The sequence below is a fragment of the Chaetodon auriga genome, chromosome 1 (genome assembly GCF_051107435.1).
Source record: "Chaetodon auriga isolate fChaAug3 chromosome 1, fChaAug3.hap1, whole genome shotgun sequence".
NCBI classification, from domain to species: domain Eukaryota; kingdom Metazoa; phylum Chordata; class Actinopteri; order Chaetodontiformes; family Chaetodontidae; genus Chaetodon; species Chaetodon auriga.
The window spans coordinates 24,631,137-24,654,417 of record NC_135074.1 but is presented as its reverse complement, the minus strand read 5'-3'; the positions used below and the strand labels follow the sequence as shown (position 1 = coordinate 24,654,417).

Here is a 23,281-nt window from a genome sequence, read left to right as displayed (position 1 = left end):
TTTAGATCTGGTTTTTCTTTTGTGCAGTTGGTCATGCTTTTCCTTTAATATCAAAAGAACACAGAAACTTCCTTGAGTTAGAAAGTTGTAAACAACACGGTATCTGTATTAACTGTCAAAGCTGCATTGCATTAGCATGAGAATGAAGTTGCAACCTTGACCTTAAACAGTTTCTGCAACTTGACTTTCACACTGTGCTGTTGTTGAAATCCTTAAAAAAACCACCATGCTATGCATTCAGTGGTGGGTTGCAATATAAAGCATATACTTTTAAAAGACAAAGTTTGTGAGGAAATGCACTTATTCACTTTCTTGCTGGCTTACCACTATGACATCTGTGCGGTAAATATGAAGCTACACCCAGCAGCTGGTTAGTCTAGCCTAGCATAAAACTGGAAACAAAATCCAGATCCCACCACTTCCAAACCTCACTAATTAAAAGAGCACGCCACTAATTTAGCATTGCATTCCTAGAGCACTGCTGGACTCATGATGTTTAAGTAGTTTAAAAAAAAAAAAAAAAAAAACAGAAATCAATAAAGTCGAAGCCGATATATATTTTTTTTATTCCATCCATTCTTTTGTTGTCAAAACCTGGTGCCTACACTACCCACAATGCAACGTGACTGCTGAAAACCAAAATACTTTCATTTTCAATCTTGTAGTCTTCAGTCCCAACTGATGCTGACATCCCATGAGGTCCTTCATCAGATTTTGCACAGCTCCCCCTCGAGCCACAAAAGGCTATATGCAGCTTTTTTACATATGCAGTAGCGAGTACTCACTAAGACTGGTGAACAGACTTTAGCACTTTTGTTTCCTTTGTTTGATCTGTACAAAAACGTGTAAATCGTAAAGAGGACACGTTGCTTCATTACAGAGGTTACACGAAATTATTTCTTGCTAAGATAACCAGCTACTGGTGGAGAGTGTTATCAACTTTCTCATCTAACTCCTGGCAAGCAAGCAAATAAGCCTTTTTCCCTGCTGTCAAACTCTTCCTTTAGGGAAGCAGAGTAAGAAATTACAAATACACTGGTATGGCCTTCAGAGTTTCTCATTATCATGAGGAAATCTGTGTGGTTCATGTGCTGCCAGTATTTAGGCAGCGAGTCGTGTGTTTATTTTGTGCTTCAGTGACTAGAAGGGATGAAACTGGTAAAAACAGCGGTTTCGTGTGGAGTCTCCAACGATTTCCAAATCTAAATTAGCTTTTATGATGAGTGCCAAGTTTTAACACATGTGGGGCCTCGGGACTGCTTGTTTTTAATGTTTGGGTCTCCACCCCGGGCTTCACCAAACTGTGGACGGGCAGTTTGGAGAGCGAGAGCCAGATGGCCACAGCTGGATGGAATAAATGGGGGGAGGAGTGAAGGATTTGGAGGAGGGTGAAGAGATAGAGAGGTGGAAAGGGGTTGGAGGGTAAGGTGGCTGGTTTATGTACTATCAGGGTGGAGATGAGCAGCAGTGGGATGATGACTGACTGTCTGTCTGTCTGTCACACCCATGTCTGCTGTTCCTCCTGTTTGCCTTCGGCTCCCGGCCTGGAGAAGGACAAGTGGAGGTTTTTTTCAAATTTGTGAATTTTCAGTTAAAATATGAACAGAATGCACCACACATTCAAAGGCCTGAAACCGTTTCATAGAAAACACGCAGTCACGCAGAAGCTCATTCTCCAAACAGCTACGGGGTGAATAGAAAACGGTTGAGCAACGTAATTCGTGCTTGTCAGCATTCTCACCGATCCTCGTCAGCTCAGGTCTGAATCAGTCTGGATTCTCTGCACAGGATGTGAAGAGCATCTGCTGGTCTGCTGACAACAAATGCCGAAGGTCAGCGGGCGCAGGCGGTCTGTGCGGAGACGAACACTCTGACGAAGCATTTCCCAAGATTCCACAACACAGTGCTACAATGAAGAGTTACCCTGGAAACCAGATTGGGTGGGACGGTTTGGAGAGTGACAGCCAGGGTTTGACTTGACGAGTGAAGGGTACTAACGGCGATGCTTCATCGACTGAATTATATGTTGAGTCACACTAGACACTCGCACACCCTTGAGATGAGGTAACGTCAGTGTCAGGAGTCCAGAGGAGGAACAAAGGGACCAGACAAAATATGACAAAATAATTCTTGGATCGTCTTGCCAAAAAACAAGTCACAAATCAAGTGACAACTCTTCACAAATGTGAAGATGCAAGTTAAATTACACTTCATTTGTACTTCGAAAGTGGATTTTAACATAGTTGAGACCAAGTTCTGTCACTGCACCGACCCAGTATCTCAAAATGTGCAGAGCCTGTTTGTCACTGGGATGCATATTTTGTACTGTTCTGAAATTTTATTGTTAAAAATTGAGAACTTGAATGTTTTTTGCTTTCAAGTCTCAAGTCAAGTCTTCATTTTGTGACTAAAACCTGCAATAACTGCATTTTTTGACCACGTGGGGAACACGGAAACAAGCCACGAACACATCACAATAATTTTTTTTGTCTAGTTTTACTCAGACTGATAAGAGAGAATGTGCTTTTTAAGATTTTCTTTTAGTGGTTTTGAGTATTGAGCTGTACGACCAAATTCTTGAAGTGTGTTTTGTATCACACACAGCTTTCCCTTCTTTCCTTTTATTCTATGCACCAATGAAATGACTTTTTTACATTACATGATGAGGTTAATATCGCACACTTGTTAGCAACACTCCAATGCTCACTGTTCTTTTAGCTCTGTTGTGGTCTCCACCAACTCATGAGGGAAATCTCTGGTTCTTTAGATGCTAAATGCTGCACTCTGTCTCTCAATCGTTGATGGGCAGGAAGTTCATTTTAAAGGCTTTTGTGCTGGAAACAGCTGCCTGCCTGGATGTTACTTATCTTAACTTTAAGAGACACATTGTTCATCATTGTCTATCCTTTTTCTTGAGGGTCCATTCTGATCCAAGAACAGCACTCCCACTGCAAAGCTTTATGAATGCTGACCCACGCCCTCCACCTCTGTAGACAGCTGTGCGTCCTCAGTTTATTCACAGTTTACACTTGCACCAGTCAAACCTGACATTAGCTGTGCTGCCATTCCCAGGACAGCAGTCTTCCGTGACTCCCTCAATCAGGGTCACGGAAACCTCGCCTGTGTCTTCACACCATGACTCCAGGTGTAAACAAGCACGACCTTAACAGAGTAACACGTGTGTTTCCATTTCTGCAGTGTGTTTGTGAGGAAGAAGGAGGGAGAGAGGAAAGGAAATGTGGTCCTGGTAGAAGTGTACACGGTGTGCTACAAGTGTGCTTCTTTAACCTGTGCCCTCACACACAGTCCATAGTTTGGCCACGATGAATTCACTCAATATGAAAATAAGGACCTGTGCTTTTGCTGTTGCACCTTGTTTACCCGCCGAAATGAAAAAACAGCCACTTTGCTAGCGTTGCAAAATGAGCCTCGCAGACGTGCACAGAATTTGGGACCCATGTGAAAATGTCTTTCCCTTTTCCTGTTGTCACACCAACTAAGACTGATCGTCTTATAAAACAGAGGCCACGATTCATCACATTAATGAATTCCCGATTAGGCCGCCGGTGGGAAGGTGATGATATTCACACAGACAGGGCACAATTCCAAAGGACTTACTGTAAGCTCCAAAGGCAGCGAGGTAGACAGTCATTCTGCGCTGACCCTTGGTCAGTCGTGTTACTCACGCTGTTGGTGTGTGCTTGCGACGTGCATTTGTGCTCGGCCCCCCTTTGCAACAACCTGCCTGCGTCGTCATCTCTTGCTGTGGAGGGTGTCCTCAAACGCTCCTGGAAGAAGGAGACAAAGAGGAGCTTTGAGTGGGCAGGACTTTCACTGGCCTTCGGCGGAGGTGACACATACCAGTATAGATTCAAACATGGCAGCCAACAGTCAGACAAAATATATACAGGAAAACACAAAGATGCCGTTGTTGTTGATGAGTAAATACATTCATTCCCTTGTGCAGTAAAAGCTGTTTGTTTGAGCCAACTTGGATCCTTGTCCTCTCTGTTTTACATGTACTGTTTTCCCCTTGTATTTAAAGCATTCAGCCATAATGAGCAAGCATTATGTTCATTATGTTTTATTTCACTATGTGTTTTATGACACAATAGGTTGTTGTGTCTGGATTACAATAGGCCGACATGCACAAGGCAAACATCAGGTCAGAGCAGGGTATATACCAGCTCTCCTGCCTGCCTCCTAAGACGTCCTGATGACATGAAGTCGACTTTCACCGTACCGACCCCTCAGGGAGGCACAGTGAAGGTTTATGAGACACTCGCAAGTGAAAAATGTAAGCCAGAGTCTCGCTCTCTCACTCCCTCTCTCTCTCTGCTGTCTGTTTTTCTCATTGTCTGCACTTTCCCACTCTCTCTGCCAGTGTGTACTTTTAAGGCCTAAAGACAAAACTAATTCCCAGCCAAAGTAGTGATCCTTTGTCGAAACTCATCGGTGCTGTGCTCCATCAGCACACACATACACAAACCTTTGCCTTTCACCGACTATCACCCCCAAATATTTTCTGCGACTGAGCCCTGATGATGCAGACACACTTTCCAAACCAGTTAGGGGAAATGTCATTAACTGTGTACCTTGCTGTAAGCATCACCATTACTCACCCGTTCCCGTCTAGACGACATGGACATGCCAGCTCACCTGGGGCAGTGCAGAGGAGGAGAAGGAGGAGGAGTAAGGCCCACCTGCCTCATCCCAGGTGAAGTCAGCCAGTTTTGGGAAATGCCTTGCATGACATGCTCCGCTTATGCTATTAACATTATATGGTCGGGCTTGGTGGGAAATTATGATCAACAGCAAGAAAACAGCCCCTGTCATTTGAGATGCGAGTGTAGGAACCACTGCTCTGCTCAGCTAGAAAAGCTGTGCTGCCAGAGGCCTGAGAGGAGGTGTAACGAAAGCATTCATGTGCAGACCACCACAGTCCCAACACACACACATAGTCAGACACCTCCACAAATATACACATTCACAGAAATACACAGACACCTCAGCAAACAGTCTGCAAAGCATGCAGATGTTTGTTCTCAGCCTTCACCACATTTGTGCGTTGCATGTGGGCACCTGAGTATCTTGTAAGTGAAACAAGAAGAAGTCCTTACCTCAGCAAAATCTTTCCTACCTGTCTTTGGTTTTTGCAGACACACCTGTGTTAGGAATCTGTGTTGACACCACGACAAGAAATCATTCACAGGCCCCCGTATCAGCCGTGCCAGCATGAGCGCAGCAGGCCTGAGGAGGCTTGAGTCAGAGGGGGAGATGGTGTAGGAAGGGCAGAGCAGCTATGGATGAGAAGACCTGCTGTTGCTGAGTGAAGCTTGGGTCACAGTTCACACCCAGACAATGATTCTACCAGTGGCTAACAGGAGGGATATAATAGCATTTCTCAGCGTTGGTAGGAGGGTGATGATGTTGGGACTGTAGAGTGTGATCTCTCCTGCAAAGACAGACATGTCCTGATATCACAAACCTATCAGCAGCCAAGATTGTTGTTATTCAGCGATTCTGAAAAATGTTGGGTTATGTTCAGTTTGACCTGTCTTTTACATTCATTGCAAACATTCTTAAAATCTGTTCTTGAAAAAATTGTCAGGGACAGATTGTGGTTGTGGCAAATAAACTATAGTTTAGGTATGGTTAAGGTTGGGCAGCTGTAGTGCTTGGTGAAAGACAGAGAAAGATTTCAGTTACAGTATGTTAAAAAGTGAGTGTTAATTGCACTCTGTGACAGGACATAAACTTCATTCCATCGTGCTGCTTAGCAATCCAACAACCCGACCTCCACCCCCTTACATTCTGCCTAATTACATAAGGGCTATGCTTCTTACTTCTTACAGAGGCAGATGCAGAATTGTCCAACATGAAGGGATACTGGGCTGGATTTTAAGAGAAAGAACAGTGACATACATCTGAGAACTCGCACCGACTTTACAGGACCTCCATACCATAAGTATGCCTAACTTGTTTGTTCTGTCTTCCAAGTAGCCATCAGTAAAGTGAGAACTAATTGTGGAAAGTTCGGGTCTCAAATCTACCAACAGCACTACTAAACAGACTGGAAAACTGTGTTAAACTATGTGACACAACCCACAAGTGTTTCAGGAACCCATCTCCAGGAACTACTTTGTCTTATTTGCCAAATTATGCATGCAAGTGGGGACGCGATGTGTGGAGCTCCCCAAGGCTCAATCCTGGAGCCTCTTTTATTTAATATTTACATGCATCCATTTAGCCAAATAATGCAAAACAAAATCTTAAATCTGAAAAGGTTTAGTGAACTTGAATGCATCAACAAAAATGCAAATCACTACCCCATGCTACTACATTACCATGTAATTGTGATTTAAAAAAATGCTGATTTAATGCTTACAGTGATGAACTGGCTATCTCAGGCCTGTTACAAGTCGCTGCAAGTTGATTTTCATATTTCTTCTGGAGATGCTAAGTCAAAGAAAAGTGGATTTATAGCACTGTCGAGAAGGGCAGTTCCCACACACTTAAACTTTTATGGGTTGTTCACACATTGATGTCACATTACCCCGACACCTGACTAAGAGTCTTTATACATACACTAAATTCTTATATTTTTCCATTACTGAGATGGACTGAACTCATTTGCTACCTGGATGCAAGAAAGATAATCGAAAAATAACTAATTGTTATTTGTCTAGGACAAAGAAATCTACTGGAATGGGCTTTCAAGCTAAGATATAAAGATCCAAACAGCATTCAGGCAAAGGGAAAGTGACGGCATTTACATCACAGGAACATCATCAAAGAATAATTTCACGTGGGTGAGGATACCACTCCACCTTGTCCTGTGTTATCCTTTCATTTTTTCCCCCCCATGTCACCATCCCCCGCACTCGTCTTTCCTCTCCACTACCTTTTTTGGTCTCAGTCTGAATGCCTCTCTCCCTCTGGCTCCATGTGAGACTGACTGCAGCCCTTCTCAGACCATTTGCCACAGTGCTGTTTTCTGAGGGAAATGCCAGACTGTTTTACTGGCTGTGCCACAGAGAGCCAAACACTATAACCACAACACTTCAAGGCAACAGTATGTTTGTTACTTGAATGTGACTGCTAACGGTTTACTGGAGTGCATCTCTGACATCTCAAACTGACAGCAGAATAAAGAAAGCTGACTATAATAATAAACTCAACTGCTTGTTTGGCTATGGCACTGGCAGTATTCCAGGTTGGCTGTGACTCACGTGTATGGCAATGCAATGCAATGCAAAAAAAAAAAAAAAAAAAACATAACCAAGCTGTGAGAGACTGACTCAAAGTCTGTGGATGGGCACATCGACAGCCCATATTACAGTATTTCCCAGCACAGTACTTTTCTGCATGGAGAAAACATTAAGAATGAACTGAAAGTAGTTTCCCAAAGCTTTCCCTGTTAAAACAGAAAGTGGGCACAACATTACAGTTCTCCACTGCAAGTAGAGTTACAAGCCTGTTAAAAACACCCTCACACTCTTGGAAACAAAATTATCTTGCAATAAAGCCAGAATACTTCAGTGTATGACTTACTACATCATTACTCAGTTGTGCCAGTAACTGAAATTTCTGATATGTTTCACGTTTACGAGAAAAAGCAACAAGCAACAGAACAACAAAGCTGCAAAAATCACAATGGACCTGAGGCCCAAAACTCAATCAGACCCTCTTTAAACCACTGGCCCCTGCCTCACATCCACATGGCTGGCTGTAATTATCTGTCAGACAAGCACAACACAAACCGATGGTAATCTGTTTTGTCCTGCAGTTTCGACGACCGTTAAATGGATGATGATAGAAGCTCCTATTAAAACATGACATCATCACAGTGTGTATGTGCATGCATGTGTGTGTTTGTGTGTGTTTATGTGTTTGATGTCTCTCTCCAATTCTAGCCTCCTATAATTATACAGCTCATCCTCCCCCTGAAGGCATTCAGCAGATGACATCAGACGACCACAAGCCAGTCACTTATTCAAAAGTGAAAAACTGTACATCTTCACGTGTTCACACGTTACAGAGCTTTATGTGATCTACTGTTCACCTGACTCACTGGAAACTGTGAAGCAACAGGGGCTGTGAAGTGTACGAACAGGTAGAGGAAGTGACATATCAGTGATTAACCACCTTTCAATGCCTATCTATATGGAAAACAAACACCTCTCCTGATATTTATGTAGATACTGTATATCAGGTTGAACTATAGTTCAACTATTGAACTACTGAACATTGCAGAAATGGATTAAAAGTTCTCCAGACAGAGAAGTATTTGAATCATATACAGTACAATCTAAATATAACTTCTGTGACATGGGGACAGATTGTGTTTCTTATGGAGATGCTTTGGTCAGTGATGAGTGTCTCAAGAGCCAAAGAGGAAGTCTGGAGGTTTCTGAGGGGAGGTCATATTGGCTAATAATTTAGGAAATGTGAAAATGTATGAAAACAGGAAGTAAAACCTTCTGAAACATCAGTTTTCTCATTTATAGATCTGAATTTACAGTTGTGTGCACAAACACACAACATCACGTAGCCAAATGTGGTCAGATCTGAAAATACAAATCATCTTGGACTGTCTTACGGGGTTTTCCAAATTTGTTTTGACTTTCTCATTTTACTTTTTCTCGATAAACCCTTTGTTTATTCGGCTCCCTAATTTTAGACAACCTTCTGCCCTCACTATGAGTGTAACTACACAGCTATGCAGCGAACTAAACACACTTCCAATTAAAGGTGGAAGACAGAAATTGGCCCTTTTCCCCAAGTTTTTTACTGGAAGCAATTATGAAATATTGAAAACAGCACTGGACAACAAGTTCAGTGATGGTAATTCCAAATGGGAGCTTTGACCTAAATGCTTACATCAGCGTGCAAATATGCTTACAGTCATAGAACTAGCGAGTTGATGTTTAGCAGGTAAAACACCATGTTCACCATCATAGTTCAGCATGTTAGTATTCTAACATTTTCACCAAACACAAAGTATGCTCAGGCTGGTGGTAGTTTTGTAGATATTTGTTCATAAACCAAAGTTTTGGAGGAACATGACCTGCTGGTGGCACAAAATGAAAGATCATTCATCCTCAGAGGACCATGGATGTCTGTTCCAAATGTTACAGAAATCCATCCAATAGCTGGTTGTTAGAGGGAAAGTCAGGGGATCACTAAAGTCAGTAGGACTTGGGAATATGAATGTCTGTGCAAAATTTCACAGCTGTCCATCTAATAGTTGGACCAAGTGATGAAGTGTCTGACAAAATGATTTTGCCATCCCTTTAAAAAATGTAGTACAGTAATTAGTAACTTAGGCTTCACGAATAAGAAACCTGGATTCACAAACGGACAGTAGCCTGGCTAACCCAAATAGCATTAAATTTCATACCAATCAATCTGTTTACCTGTGGAATGTTCCAAACAGGTGTTTTTGGAGAATTCCACAACTTTCCCATTCTTTAGTTGCTTCTGTCAGAACTTGTTTGAAAGGTGTTGCTGCATCAAATGCAGAATAAGCAGATATTTCCAAAAATCAGTTAAGCTGATGGGTTAAAACAGTAAATATATCATCTGTTTTCAATGACTATATGTCAAAGAGGATTAGCAAATGATCACATTCAGTTTTTAGTGATGTTTTACGAAGCGTCCCAGCTTTTTCAGAATCCATACATACATACATGCTGCATACTCAGGCTTGTTTCAAAAGCAAGTTGTTTAAAGTTGGCAACGATGGCAAATCCCTGTGTATGATTTTAACGAATTCAAATTATAGGAGCATAAAGGGCATCTTGAAAAAATCAGGAGCTTGTAAACAATTCTGCTTTTGTTGTTTCTCAAAGAAGAAATTCTGACATCGCACGAGTCTCCTTCTGGACATCTGTTTGGCGTTTCATCCACAGCAGTAGGTAAGTGTCTAATTGATGTTTATTTCAGAGTTGTTTCGGTTTCTCTAACCTACCATGTTTTCTTTCTTTCATTTGAGAATTTTCCCGTCCTAATCGTCAAAATTGTTAGCCAGTGACTGGAACGCCACAACATCAGTGTTTGACAGGAAAAAGTAGAGACAAACCAGAAAGCCTCCACTTACCACCAATATTTTAACTGTTCAGACTTCCCCTAAGTTAACTTAAATTGAGAATAAGTTCTGTTGTAATATAAAGCACTTCATGCATGCAATCTCATTACTGCCTTTCTGAGGGGACAAATGTGTTATGTAACCAGAAATTAAAGGAGGAAGAGTAAATATACTATGAAATGGAGAGCTGCTCACTGTCTGGCGTGTGTGTGAGTATTTATATATACATGTGCAGAAGTACGTTAGAGTTCATTATTGACTTAAATAACACAGACCCAGACGGTGAGTCCCTGAAGACCAGACCAACGAAAACAGCACCTCTCTTTTGTGGCTCTGTTCAGCACGACCCTCTTTCCTGTGCAAACGCAGCCAGTCTGACTGCACATCACAAACTCTCTCACACACACACACACACACACACACACAGGCTTCATCTCCGCAGGCCCTCAGCTGTGGTGGAAACTGTGGACAGTGACATCATCATTCCGAGACCTCTGAGTAACATTACAGAGGAGAGTTGAAATGTAGTCCCGGGCAACAAGTAACATCACAACACCACAGCACCGTGTAGCTGTCATTGCTGTACCACAACTGCGGGAGCAAAGGCTCTGGGGTGCGACACTCGAGGAAACCCACGCAAGGAGATACACACACACACACACACACACACACACACACACACACACACACACCCACAAAGCCCAAATGAGCAAAAACATCTCTCCAGGGAGACAAAGTGAGCTCAGTCTTCTCTGCTTTCCAAAATATCTTGCTTCATGATAAAAACATTAGGCAGTGAATCATCACTGACATTACATGTCCTGCACCGCCCCGGATGGGCTCTGTGTACTTGTTCACTATCATATCATTCCCTTCCATCATTATCTATCCAATATCTCAACAGTCACCTTTAAACAAACCCTCTGAGGGGGGTGAGCTATCCGCTGATATGTTTATCTGTGCTGTGGTAGATAAGAGGTTCTGGTAAATTCTTGTGCTTATTTGCGCGACTCTCTCCTGTGGATTGGAAGCATATGGCTTCATTACATAACAGGCAGAAACGACTTCACATAATTATAAGAAATGGTAGGTCGGTAGGCTCCCTGTGTGGCTACAGCTTTGAGTTTTGGCCACTGGCCTTCCCTGCAGAACCCGAGCGTCTTTGCACATGTCTGAAAACAAATGGAGCCTTCGTCAGTGTTTCCTTTTCCCAGGAATCAGCAGTTTACCACAGTTTGACACAGCCCAGAGCACAAAGAGTTCCCCGTACACGCTGCTGCATTAAACTAACATCTGTAGATTCCGTTCAGATCACTTCAAGAAGCCTTCAAGGTGAGAGAGTCTGCAAACAATAGCATTAAAATACAGACCGGAGGAAAAGAAGGGCTCAAAATGTTTTTAAACAGTAATAGCAACATAAAATTAAGCTAAGTTAATAGAGAGGCTGCAAAGTTTCTCTCACTGTCAAACCTGAATTCTCATTGAATCTCACCCAGAGACCAATGCATATACTGTAAACTTATTGCACTTGTATTCAAATGATAAATCTTTAAGGCTGCTTCATCGAGTTTCATTAATGCAACTCCAGCTAAACTCCAGCAGCTAAAAGCTTACCCTGAACCTTAACCATGACAAGTACTTTACATGTCTAACCCCAACTTACCCGGACCTTAAAGGTGCAGCGGTGAGTCTAAACAAAATGATGGCAGCACCAGTAAGTTAAAACACAGGACAGGTGCTTGGTATCACTCCCAAACTGACTGACAACAAAATATGCTGCTAATTTTGATCTTGACATTCATTCTCAAAAACGTAAAGAAACACCAGTTGAAAAAACAATCTCACACTCAGGTGTGAAGAAGGCCATGTGATAAGGTCGAAAGCCCCAGAAAATGTGAATAAGTGGATGTTGAGTTGAGACAAACTAGGCTGTCTAGGTTTTCTGATGCTGTTTGAATTCCACCTTCATTTTCGATCAGGAAGTTGAACTCTCCAATTGTGTGTCTGTATACCTCAAATTTATGTGGCTGAAAAAGTGCAGGTTGGGTCTTTAAACTGTCTCCAGTGAAGAATCTCACACTGAATGCAACTGTAGACAAAACCAGAGTGAGGACATCAGTTTACTGGCTGAAGTCCCTGAATGTGACATAGCCAGCTTTGAGTCCAGAGACCAGAATACATGTGAATCATTCCTGTGGGTGGGGGGTCAGAGAAGGTCAGTCTGTCTTATAAGGCCACAACAAGAGACACCAACATAATCTCTCTCTGCACTGTGACTTTTAAACCCACTTGCCAAGGAAATAGTCCATTGTTACACTGCTTTACTAAAAACAGATCAGAGGCTTCTATAACTTGTGTAGAAGAGGAAGAATGAGAGAGACTACTTTTCAAGCTATTTTCTGTTTTCTTACCAAGTGTTTTTAACCTTTCCATATGACCACACCCTCTGTTTCCTTCTCATTTTGTTCCTCATTTGCAGCCTAACTAACACTATAAAATATTCTGCCTGGTAACAGAGCTCCAATAAATCCACTTGCTTTCATTCACCCCTTTTAGGGAGCAAAACACAGTCACGCCACAAGTATTCCTGAGGCGAAATGCGGTTGAACAGGCATGCTAAGGGCAGCTTTGACACCATCACCATTCATTTATGCTTTCATTTGGGTTTTGTTCTTTGTGGCTGGCTAGCTCTGTAGACACTTACCCATTGTTCAAACTATGAGCTAAGTCTTCTGTCTGGTTCTGAGTTTGATTCAGAGCTAAATACAAATACAGTCCACAATCCACATTTCCCAGATGTCATGCACCCTCTCCCAGTAGCAGGCACCATTTCTCATGTGATGTATACATTATTATTTGGCAGAAAACACTGTAGGTATGCACTGCCCTCCATCCCTGAGCTGAACTAAGCAGAAAGAGCAGATCTGTTTATTTCTTGGCTGGACAGATGTGTCGAGAGAGTGAAGCTCTTTGCAGGTTAAGGGCACTCTGACTATTGGGTAGGGTACACAAGAAGGGAGCCAGACTCTAAGCTGACACAACACAGCTGTCTGGAAGATTGCATTACACTAAAATGCCACAAGGTCCACGTTAACTTTGCTTGGTCACATTTAATGGGCAGTGAGGAAAGGTGGAATACAGTTGGGACACAAGTGCTCCGTGGAGGCTGTGTGAAAGCAGATCAGGTTGAGTGATGGGTGATGTTTATCAGCCCAGAGAGATGCTGGTCCAGATGTGCAGAGAACACCATTAAGACATGGAAAAATTCACATTCGCGTCCAAAGATGAACAAGCAGAAATACTCACACTTTGTCACATACGCAGTGCAGAATGCATGCTCCTTCCACCCAAAGTACTGTGCAGAGGAAAGAGAGACGGTCACAAGACAGCCTAAATCTAAAGTTTATTAGCTGTTCTGGACCTTTTGATCAAATCACATGATGATGATGATTTGTCATGCCAATGTTCAAATTCGCATGATTTTTCTCAGCATTTTAAGTACCTCTCACCATGCTGGTTTAACAGTAGTCTACAGCCACGCTAGCTGCGTTGTCAGGTTGTACTTAGGCAGAGTGAAGCTTTGAGCTAAATGCTAATGTTGGCATGCTAGCATGCTCACAATGACAATGCTAGCACGCTGATGTTAAGCCGGTATGTTGCTACCCGATCCAAGCAGCACACGTGCAGAAATCAGTTTCTAATGCCTGCCCGATGGGTAATCCTCAGCAATCCTCCAACCACTCGTGCATGCATTTAGCATGTAAGCGTGCTAAAGTTTGCTAATCAGCACAACACAGAGTATAATTGAGGCTGATGGGATGTAATTGGTGTTGTAGGCATTTGCTCATAAACCAACGAACTGGACAGAATGAAATTTTCCATGATGGTGGCATGAGAGGAAAAGTCAGAGGATCACCAGAGCAGTTACAGTTTATCCTCAGCAAGCCCTGTCTCCTAGAAATTATGTTTATATGCAGCTAATTAGCAACAGCAAATACGTTTCCAAGGAAGTGTAATGCCAACTGAATTATGGTTTGTTTTAACATAATCTAGAAATGTTAACACACCTGGCAAGGGACAAAAATGTTGATACTTAACGTTTGTTTACTGACAATATACTTCATTTGTTTCCTGCCAAAATAGGTAATCTTGCACTGCACAATCCACTCACTGCCATCCACCCCCACCACCTCCTAGAGACTCCTGTGTAGTACATAAAACATAGCGTTTCATTCACTCAGACAAATGGCAGCCATTACATTGGTCAGCACATTATTACTATGAATGCAAATTAGTTGTATATAAACTTCATTTCTAGGAGACAGGGTTGCCCAAGCCACATTTTTGTTTGCACCAAATTTGATAGCAATCCATCTCACAATTCCTGAGACATTCGCTCAAAACCACAACCTCATGGTGGCACTAGAGGGAAAGTAATGTGATCACCAGAGTAATCAGGATTCATTCCCTTGGGACCATTAATGTCTGCACAGAATTTCATGGCGATAATTCAGTCTGTACCAGAGCGGTGGATGAACCGAGAAACATCCCAAAACACAGTTTGCTGGTGAAGATCATGTGATATGATTGAAGGCTCCAGAACAACTAAAAACTGGACTGTTTGCAAAGTCAAGCATGAACTTTAAAACTTAAAGAGGGGTTTAAGGAGTTGAGAGCACACTCCTACTCAGCAACAAAGAATTTTCAGCACTTGAGACAAACAAAAATCGGCTTATCTGCATCTTTCATGCTGCCATTCCTCACATTTTATAACTCTCTTAACTGCTCGTCTGTGAGAGCACGCACTTAAAAAGCCTTAACTCTGTCATCCTCTGGCTGTCGTCCACCGAGGCGGGGCAGCGCTGTGTACTTGGCCGTGGCCTCATGGGAGTGATCCGGCCTCTTGAAACCACACCAAGCAGCACCAGCGTTTATTAAAGCCCCTGTCTCATTTACGGCCTCCCCCTTTAACTCATCCACTTGGAAGCGGTTTGCCATGAGAGGAAAGCGGGGAGCAAAACCCTCGTTTGAAAATAAGTGCTGAGAATGAGATGATGAAGGTGGTTCAACTTTGGGCATCCATGCAATGAGAAAAGGTGGATAGGTGGAAGAAAGACCAAGGCTGAAGGCTGAAGGTGGCTAAATAAAGTAGCAGCAGACTTTCAGACTCATCTAAGGAGAAGAAAGCTTAGCTGAGACTTATCCTGCTTTCAGAGGCAGCTGGATCAGACTTGTGCGCAACACTGACGTTTTTTGGGGGGTGGGAAGTCTCTTATCAGGGCTCCAGAAAGAAAACATAGTGTTGTTGTTGCTGTCTCATTTGGCTTCTATGCAGGATGCTGGTTTCATGTGGGTCTGTAATCTCAGTGAGACATCGCCTGACATTTTCAACAGGATAGACCTTGTCTGGAAATGCCTCCATGATTTCAGCTGGCTACAATGAAAATACTGGATGATGATTCAGCAACTTTCAGCACACAATGGAGGAGACACATGCATACAAATCTATGTTTACATACAGATAAGCTTTATGTGTTTTTTTTTTTTTTTTAGATATGCAATCACTGAAAATCTTTATTTTCATGGACCACAAAAAAGGTAGTTTCCTTTACTGGCTTCATGCAATGACAGAGAGTTTGAAAAACTTGGATGTTTAAGCTTCACTGTGCAGAAAGATGCACATGTAGAAGGCTGTTATCGCATTCATCAGCTGAAGAGGAAAGTTTCTACATGCTCACCTTAAATCTTAAGTGTAATACGGAAACTTGAAACTTCCAGTGCACAGACAGGAAGAATGGACTTTTCAGTGGAGTAGGAGACATCTTGTGTCCAGTCGTTATATCAATTAGTTGCATGTTCACAGATTCTGTGTTTCTCAGTGAGAGAGGAGGAGGAGTGGATGTAATCTGAAGAAAGATTGACTGGGGAGTTGAATTTACTTGTGGAAAAACGTAACTGGATGCAAATGACTGTTTTGACTGAAGAATTCGATGTCTTAAAACACATCTGGAGAGGATTTGGAAAAACAGCACATGCACTCTTTATACATCAGTTTGACTACAATCCAGAGGGAAATAGTGCTTTTTACTCCACTACATTCAGTCCACAGCTATACTCAACAGTCATTGTACAGATAAGGATCAGTTAATAAAATATGATAAATTATTACAGATTAAACTGCAACAAAGAATGTGGTTAAAGTGAGCTCCGTGTCGTCCAGCTACAACATTAAAATGCTGCTTTTACAGTAATGCATCAGTGACAACAATCCAAAAAAAGCAATGAATGCATTCTGCATAATGAATACTTACATTCCTCTGATAATACTTATGGGCTTTTACTTGATTAACATTTTGAATGCAGGACTTTAGCCTCAAACTGATCACTTTCACACTGATACTTCAAAATGTAAGCAAAGCAGCAGAAGCTAAAGCTCTAGGGTTATGAATTTACCTTATGGACTATGAAGAGGCCCACTATGTCATTCCCAATTGGCCTTAGGAGGTGTTTCATTTCACAGCCCTGAATTTTCACTTTTCTCAGAGTGGGCTCAAAGACAAAGCCAGTGCCGTCCTGTGTGGGTCGTGCAAATTTCAGTTAGGAACAAGAACGATGTATCCTGAAGACCCTTAAGGTCGATTTCCTGGCAAGGGGCCACATCTGTCCTATCTCTCTGTTTAGTTAGTATATACTGGAAAGGGTGGAGAAAGACCATATGCTCCATGTCACTGGAGTTACGTCAACATGAGCTTCATCTCTGGCTGAGATCCTGTGAAGCCATTATGAAACTAAGACAGATACTGGCTGTTAGGCCCGGCTGCTGCTTGAGAACATGCCTCCCCTCACATGTAAACACCGGATAAGATATCACTGATAATCTGGTGTCTCTTTCAATGAAGGGATGCTCATCCAGGTGGTTTGCAAACTGTATTGTTTGTGTTGCCTCTTCTGTTCAGACTAAACCACAGAGGTCAGGACAAGATATCTTCTGTGTCAGGTTAATGTTTTTGTCGTCCTACTCATTCGTCTTTTCTGGAAGCAAAAGAGTACAAAAGCTGCAATTCAGTGGAAATAGTTAAGAATAAAGGTCTTTCACATGCTCACTGCTGATTACTCACTGCTAAATCTGTCTCCTGTACATTAGACGCAAACTTATGCAGAATTTCACTGAGTTCACTCTTGCTGATCAGCCTTTTTTTCCTCAAACGGGCAAAAATTACCATCACTCATCGACCTTTTCCTTGTACGTGACTATGTGCTAACATCCATGACGAATAAAGGGGAAGGATTCGTGTAGAGTGGAAGAAGCAGCATTCAGCGCATCAACGTGGAGCAACAACAGTTCACAGTGGACACAGGAAAGAAGATATTAAGTTTGTCACGTCATAGTTTGGCAGTGGACTCAGTGTTGTTTCACCCTGAAGTACTGCCTTGCTCACTGTTGTATCAGATGGCTCAAAACAAATAATCCCAAGAAGTCTGTTTAACAGCTCCATCTTGATCATAATTTCTTGTTTTTGTCCATGTAACTTGCAGCTCTTGCACCATCTAGTGGTGCACTTTTACATCCATTGCTTTACACTGTATTTACCAATCAGAACAAAGTAAAAAAATCTAACAGAACAGGGTGGGTTTCCCCTTAAGAATTATCCCGATAAACACAAAAATACTACATAAAACTGTGTACTAAAGCTGACGACTAAAACAAAAGGAGAAACTAGAATTAGCACTGTGTGCCTCCACCAACTAGTCAGGTTGCAGCTTACATCAATGTCTGTTCAGACTATATAATATACTGTATGTAGTGAAGACTTTGAAAGAATTTAATAAAAGGTACGAAGTGTATTTTTTGGCTAAATAGAATTTATCACTATAGTGACATGTATGATTTCAATGGATAATTTCCAATCAGAAACATGCTGTCTTCACTTAAAAGACTTTTCTTTTTTTTTTACAGAGGACTGATGAAGAGTACCATCACATGGTGTAACAACAATCACCTGAAGCTCAAAGTCAGCAGAACAAATGTGCTTGTGGTGAACTACAATGCTTTAAATATGGATGTTGCTGCAAAGAGGCTAGAACTTGTAAAACGTGGATGCTTCACAGACATCTTCAACCCTGCAGCACAGAAGATCTTTACAATCAGCACAGTTTGAAGGTGGACACTCAAGATTAGTGTTTGACCTTTTGGCTATGAAATATCATCACTTCATTATCTTCTCCTATGGGATAGTTTTTATTTTTTAATTTTGTACACAAGAGTGGAAATAATGTGCGGGCCGACTAAGGAACGACCAAAAATATTATGTCTCCAGCTGCGGCTATCGTGGCATTTAAAAAATAAATAAAATTAAAAAAAACAGAAATACTTTGATTCTAATAGGAAAAAATATCTGCACTGCTAGAATTGTGCAACATGCTGCTGGATAACAAAAGAAGGTACCACCCCAGCAGTCCAACACAAGCCAGACACTAGTCTTCATTTCATACATACATTTATTTTATATAAAAGAAAATGAAGGTTGCAATATTAACACTTATACACACAGGGCCATCACTGGAAAACTACGGTATCCAACATGGCAGCTAGGCACTGAACAATGTTGGATGTCATTAAAACGTCTACATGCTCCTCCAAGTGCCTCTTGGGATCCTGCATGAACAGAAAATCGGAGGAGGGACAAAAAACATCAATAATGAGATGTGATTCTATGAAAAAGAGTTTTTAAACTATTAATCTGTTTTTTGAAAAGTTGTTGGTTTAAATGAACTTCAGGAAACTTTAATGACAATGTGACAGAATCTCTGTATAATCTGATTTAATTTAATGCACTGTCTATGTTTTATTAACTTGTAATCAACATCAATCACAAACACTGACCTTGTTATAGCAATTTATCAAAAAAAAAAAAAGTAAAAATATATATCAATATACATAAATCTGATCTGAAGCTTGAAATGTAATTGTTACCTGTTTTCCAACATTCTTGATTGCCAGCTGCTCTGGGGTCATTTTGTCCTCTTCTTCAACAGCCTGATATGGAAACACGACAGTTTCTTAATATGGGGGGGGGGGGGGGCACACCGGGAGCATGGTCTTCATGCATATTAGCATGCAACGCTTCTTTCAGGTTTCGCTCTGCAGGAATACTTTGTCATATTTAGGCCTTGCAAGACCTTAAGAAATTCATATAAAAAGGAAATGCAGCAAGCGTGTGTGCACCAGTTAAGCACCAGCATTATTACAATAAGACTCAGTGAGCTACTTTCTGAATTAAATCATAGATCAGCAATTTTATTCGCCACAATACTGGTCTTTAATCTCCGAGTTAAAAGAGCCGATACCAAGAAAACTTAAAGGCTTCATTTTAAAGAGGTTATTAAAATACACATAAACATTTAAAATCTAATTTTCTACAATAACAAAGTAAATCACATGAGAAAATTGGTTCCCTTTGTCCCCTTTGAGCCAGTTTCAGCCTTCTGAGATGTTCAGTAAAATGTGTTTTTCAATGAGTTTACAAAGATCGTTGGATGAGGTGCAGAAGGTGTACCTTGTTGTAGTTCTTAGCCAGCTCCAGCATTTCCTTGACGATGGTCTCGTTGAGCTTGCAGTGCTCACTGTAGTCCTGCAGGGTCAGGCCCTCCATCCAGCTCTTCTTATGCAGGTTCAACAGCATCTGAAGAATGACTGACGTTATGTTTTTCCTCCTCCATTAAAAGTAACTGAATGAATCTCTATGAGGAGTCTATTCTCAAACCTTTTGCTCCAGCTCGTTTTTCCTGTAATTGATGGTAATGGAGTAGTAGTGTCTGTTAAGTCCATGAATCAGAGCCTGAAAACATGAGAAACCCACAGTTAAGTGTATGATGGAACAACATGCACAACATCTAGGTGCTGAGTGAAAAGTCCCAAACAACAGCATTAATATTCCACGACTTTATTCTGACTGGAGCCTCTTTGGATTTTTAACAGAGGATACAATCACATTAAAACAGTTTGATATTAAGACAGTGTGAGTTTTCTGACTGAACATGACTTCTGATGTGATGTTTATCTGACCACTAATGGGGTGTGATGCGGGGTAAAGACCTTGGGCAAAGGTGATTTTACAGGCAGCATCTTACCTGGATTGAGGGCTTGTTCAGATGACCCAGGTTGGATGTGGTTTGTCTTGGCTCATGACCCAACACCATCATGTTGGCGTTGATCAGTCTGAAGGCATCAATAACAACCTGTAAAAAGCAGAGCCCACGCATGAAACCAGTTAATGAATAGTAAATCATTTCTAATTCACTTTGGATTCACAATTAATAGCAGATCGTTACTCAACAGATCTTGAATGCTTTACCTTTCCTTTGACACTCTGAATGGGATCAACCACCACCGCGACAGCGCGCTCTGACAGGGCCTCGAAGCTCTGCTGTGTGTTGATGTCCACGCCGGACAACCAACAGCCAAAACCAGGGTGACTATGGTACCATCCCACCACCATCTCCGGTCTGATGAGCAAACGTGTTTAGAAGGCATTAAAAAAAGCGACAGAGTACTTTTCTAAATACTGCTACTATAGATATTTGTGTTAAAGTTCTACCTGCCGGTCTGCTTCAGCATATCCAACATCTTGGCCTGGAACACGGGGTCCACTGCTTCAACACTCACACCCTGAGAGGCAGAAAATTATGATTTAGTAATAGAGCCAAAAGGCAAAAACAGGCACCATATGATTTGTTGTAAACTTGTAAAACTCAGTATACATACAACTTTACTACCAGAATACATATGAAAACAAGAACAAGTCCACTTTATTGTTCATGCTAAAAGGGAGCTTCCAGATAAAGTTTTTTCTCCAGCAGATCCATAATGTATAATTTTGATATTAGTGAATATACGTACTGTTCCTGACTGGGGCATGGCAAACACATCAATCACTCGCACTGTGTAGTCATCAACAAATTCTCCCAGCATCAGTCCCATGACCTCCATGGGTACACCAGCACGCCCGTGCTTCAACATCTAATGAAGAGCAAATACAAACGAGACATGTCACATGTGTGTTATTTTAAATACAAAAATGAAAATAACCACTTTGAAAGAAAATGTTTAGTGCAGATGATGTGTGATTACCTTGAGCAGGGCCAGAGAGGAGATGTACACCTGCTCAGCTGTGTCCACAGCAGGTGCATCTGTCGGGGGGCCCTGAGGGGTCAAAGCAAAGTTTATTAAACAGTAAACAAATGCAGTACATGCATGGAAATTGAACATTTTAATGCATGTAACATATAATGGGTTATAACTTTGTATCCTTTAATCCTGTGGTACTTGGGCTTGCCATTAGATTTTTGCAATCATGGATCCCAACAGTTATGGGCAGGAGCTTCCAGCTTTTCAAACAAAATGTTTTTTTAAATCTTATCAAATAAGATTTTAAATGTATAAGATTGGAAACCTTTAAGTTTAAAAGCAATTTCTGTATTTGTTCTCTATCTATCAACTCAGACTTTGCGTTACCTGGCCCAGCCCTGGCATTCCACCTCCAAGCCTCAGCAACCGGTCCATATCAGGATCTGTTAAACAGAAACAGCAAAGACATTAGCTTACCAGCAAACTATGCAGCAGACCAGGAACGGGTATAATTATCAGATAACAGACAGATACATTACATTTTTCCTAAATCACTTGTAAGATCAGATATAAATAAATGTAAATGCATTTTAGGACAGTAAACTATAGAGTGTGGACAAAACAAGACATTTGAGGATGTTGTGCGGGGCTTTGGGAAATGCTGATCGACATTATTCACCATTTTATAGACCAAACAGCTGAACAATTGAGAAAATAACCGACAGATTAATCAACAATGAAAATAATATTTGCAATCGTAAACAGCATAAGATCTGCAGATTGTGTTTTTCTAGAGGACGCAGGGGATCTGTCTGGGTAAACTGTAATTTGCTTGGATTTCTCTCTACGGGGAAACTTGACAAGTGGTTTCCTTAAAACAGACCTTTATCCCAAACAGTTAACATATGCACGGGTCTAATATTATTACCTAACTATTAACTAATGAACATTAGGTCAGCTCTTGGCTTAATAGCTAAGTTAGCGTAACATCAAAGTTTACAATTTCTGCTGACCTAAATAATGTTAAGTGTTGAAATTATGACCTAAACTAGTAGATTGGTAATTACGGTAAGATTAAAGATAAGAGTCTATCAAAGCCTGTTGTATTCAATTAACAAAAATAACATTATGGATGTAAGGTTATTTGAGGACCCGAGGAAATCCTGAATAAAACTTCAATTAGCAACGAAAACGTTAGTTAGCTTCAGTTAGCTAGCTAATTTACCCACTGTCGTGTAAAAACATCATAAGCCGGACAACCACGCGTTTTACTCTAACTCAAACGATCATTTACTGTATTTCAGCCATAAAACAACTCAAATTTTTTGAGCAATAGGTGACATTAAATCTTTCGGCTCATTAACTAGCAGTCAGTGTTACTAGTAGCGTTAGCTTAACAGTTACTGTTAGCTTAGCTTAGCTTAGCTTACTCATGCTTAGGCTCTGTCATCTCGCGCAAGAAAAGCAGCAACAAATTATCAGCACTGATTGCATCTCACCGTATTTTATGAAAGCTACTCTCTGTGTTAAAGCTGTAAGTCTACTTACCTGTTGTCAAATCTTTCGGATGTTCAGAAAAGTCTGTTTCTGTGTTGAGTCGTATCAAATCAACTGCCTACAATGAATCAGCCAGAAACGGCTTTTTAGAAATACTACTTCCGTCGCACTGATGACGTCTTTTGTTGTAGCCCGACTGGTAACTGTAAAATTGTGACACAAGGGGGCGCCACAGTCATTACATTTCATAATGCTGCTGCTACTAGCTTACTGTTTTCTACAGTAAAATAAAACCAAAAGCTTCCCCAATTTCATAATTCTATTTGAAATCTATAATGATTAACAACTTACTAAATAAATTATTACATTACTCACTCTATGTTCTCTGTAAATAGGACATCTACAATTTTGACAGAAGTATTATTTTAAATGGATGATGTTTTATAAGAATGTTGAATTGATTAAAATGTTTTTACATGACTGCAGTATGCTTTGTAAGTGCAACTGAATAAAAGCTTCCAATTTCAAATGGATGGCATCAATATATTTGTAAGGAGATTGGTGGG

General features: G+C 41.2%; 1 protein-coding gene across 1 annotated transcript; it reads right to left on the bottom strand.

The window, feature by feature from the left end:
- Nucleotides 1–18,571: 18,571 nt before the first annotated feature.
- Nucleotides 18,572–22,876, bottom strand: psmd14 (proteasome 26S subunit, non-ATPase 14). The gene is made up of 11 exons (XM_076738165.1): nucleotides 22,767–22,876; nucleotides 21,606–21,661; nucleotides 21,222–21,293; nucleotides 20,991–21,110; nucleotides 20,689–20,759; nucleotides 20,446–20,596; nucleotides 20,222–20,329; nucleotides 19,855–19,929; nucleotides 19,648–19,773; nucleotides 19,065–19,127; nucleotides 18,572–18,746 (listed from the first exon to the last, which is right to left on the bottom strand). Exons 2-11 carry the CDS (start codon nucleotides 21,651–21,653, stop codon nucleotides 18,648–18,650), a joined length of 933 nt encoding a protein of 310 aa, XP_076594280.1. The 5' UTR covers nucleotides 21,654–21,661; nucleotides 22,767–22,876; the 3' UTR covers nucleotides 18,572–18,647.
- Between the last annotated feature and the right edge of the window lie 405 nt (nucleotides 22,877–23,281).

Bases quoted from the DNA above. Each gene is read 5' to 3' on its own strand.
- psmd14 (XM_076738165.1), bottom strand. From the start codon at position 21,653: ATGGACCGGTTGCTGAGGCTTGGAGGTGGAATGCCAGGGCTGGGCCAG. The intron at 19,930-20,221 runs GTAAGATGCTGC...TCATGTTTTCAG, and splicing joins TGAACAAGCCCTCAATCCAG to GCTCTGATTCATGGACTTAA. The intron at 19,128-19,647 runs GTACACCTTCTG...TTTCCATATCAG, and splicing joins TGGCTAAGAACTACAACAAG to GCTGTTGAAGAAGAGGACAA.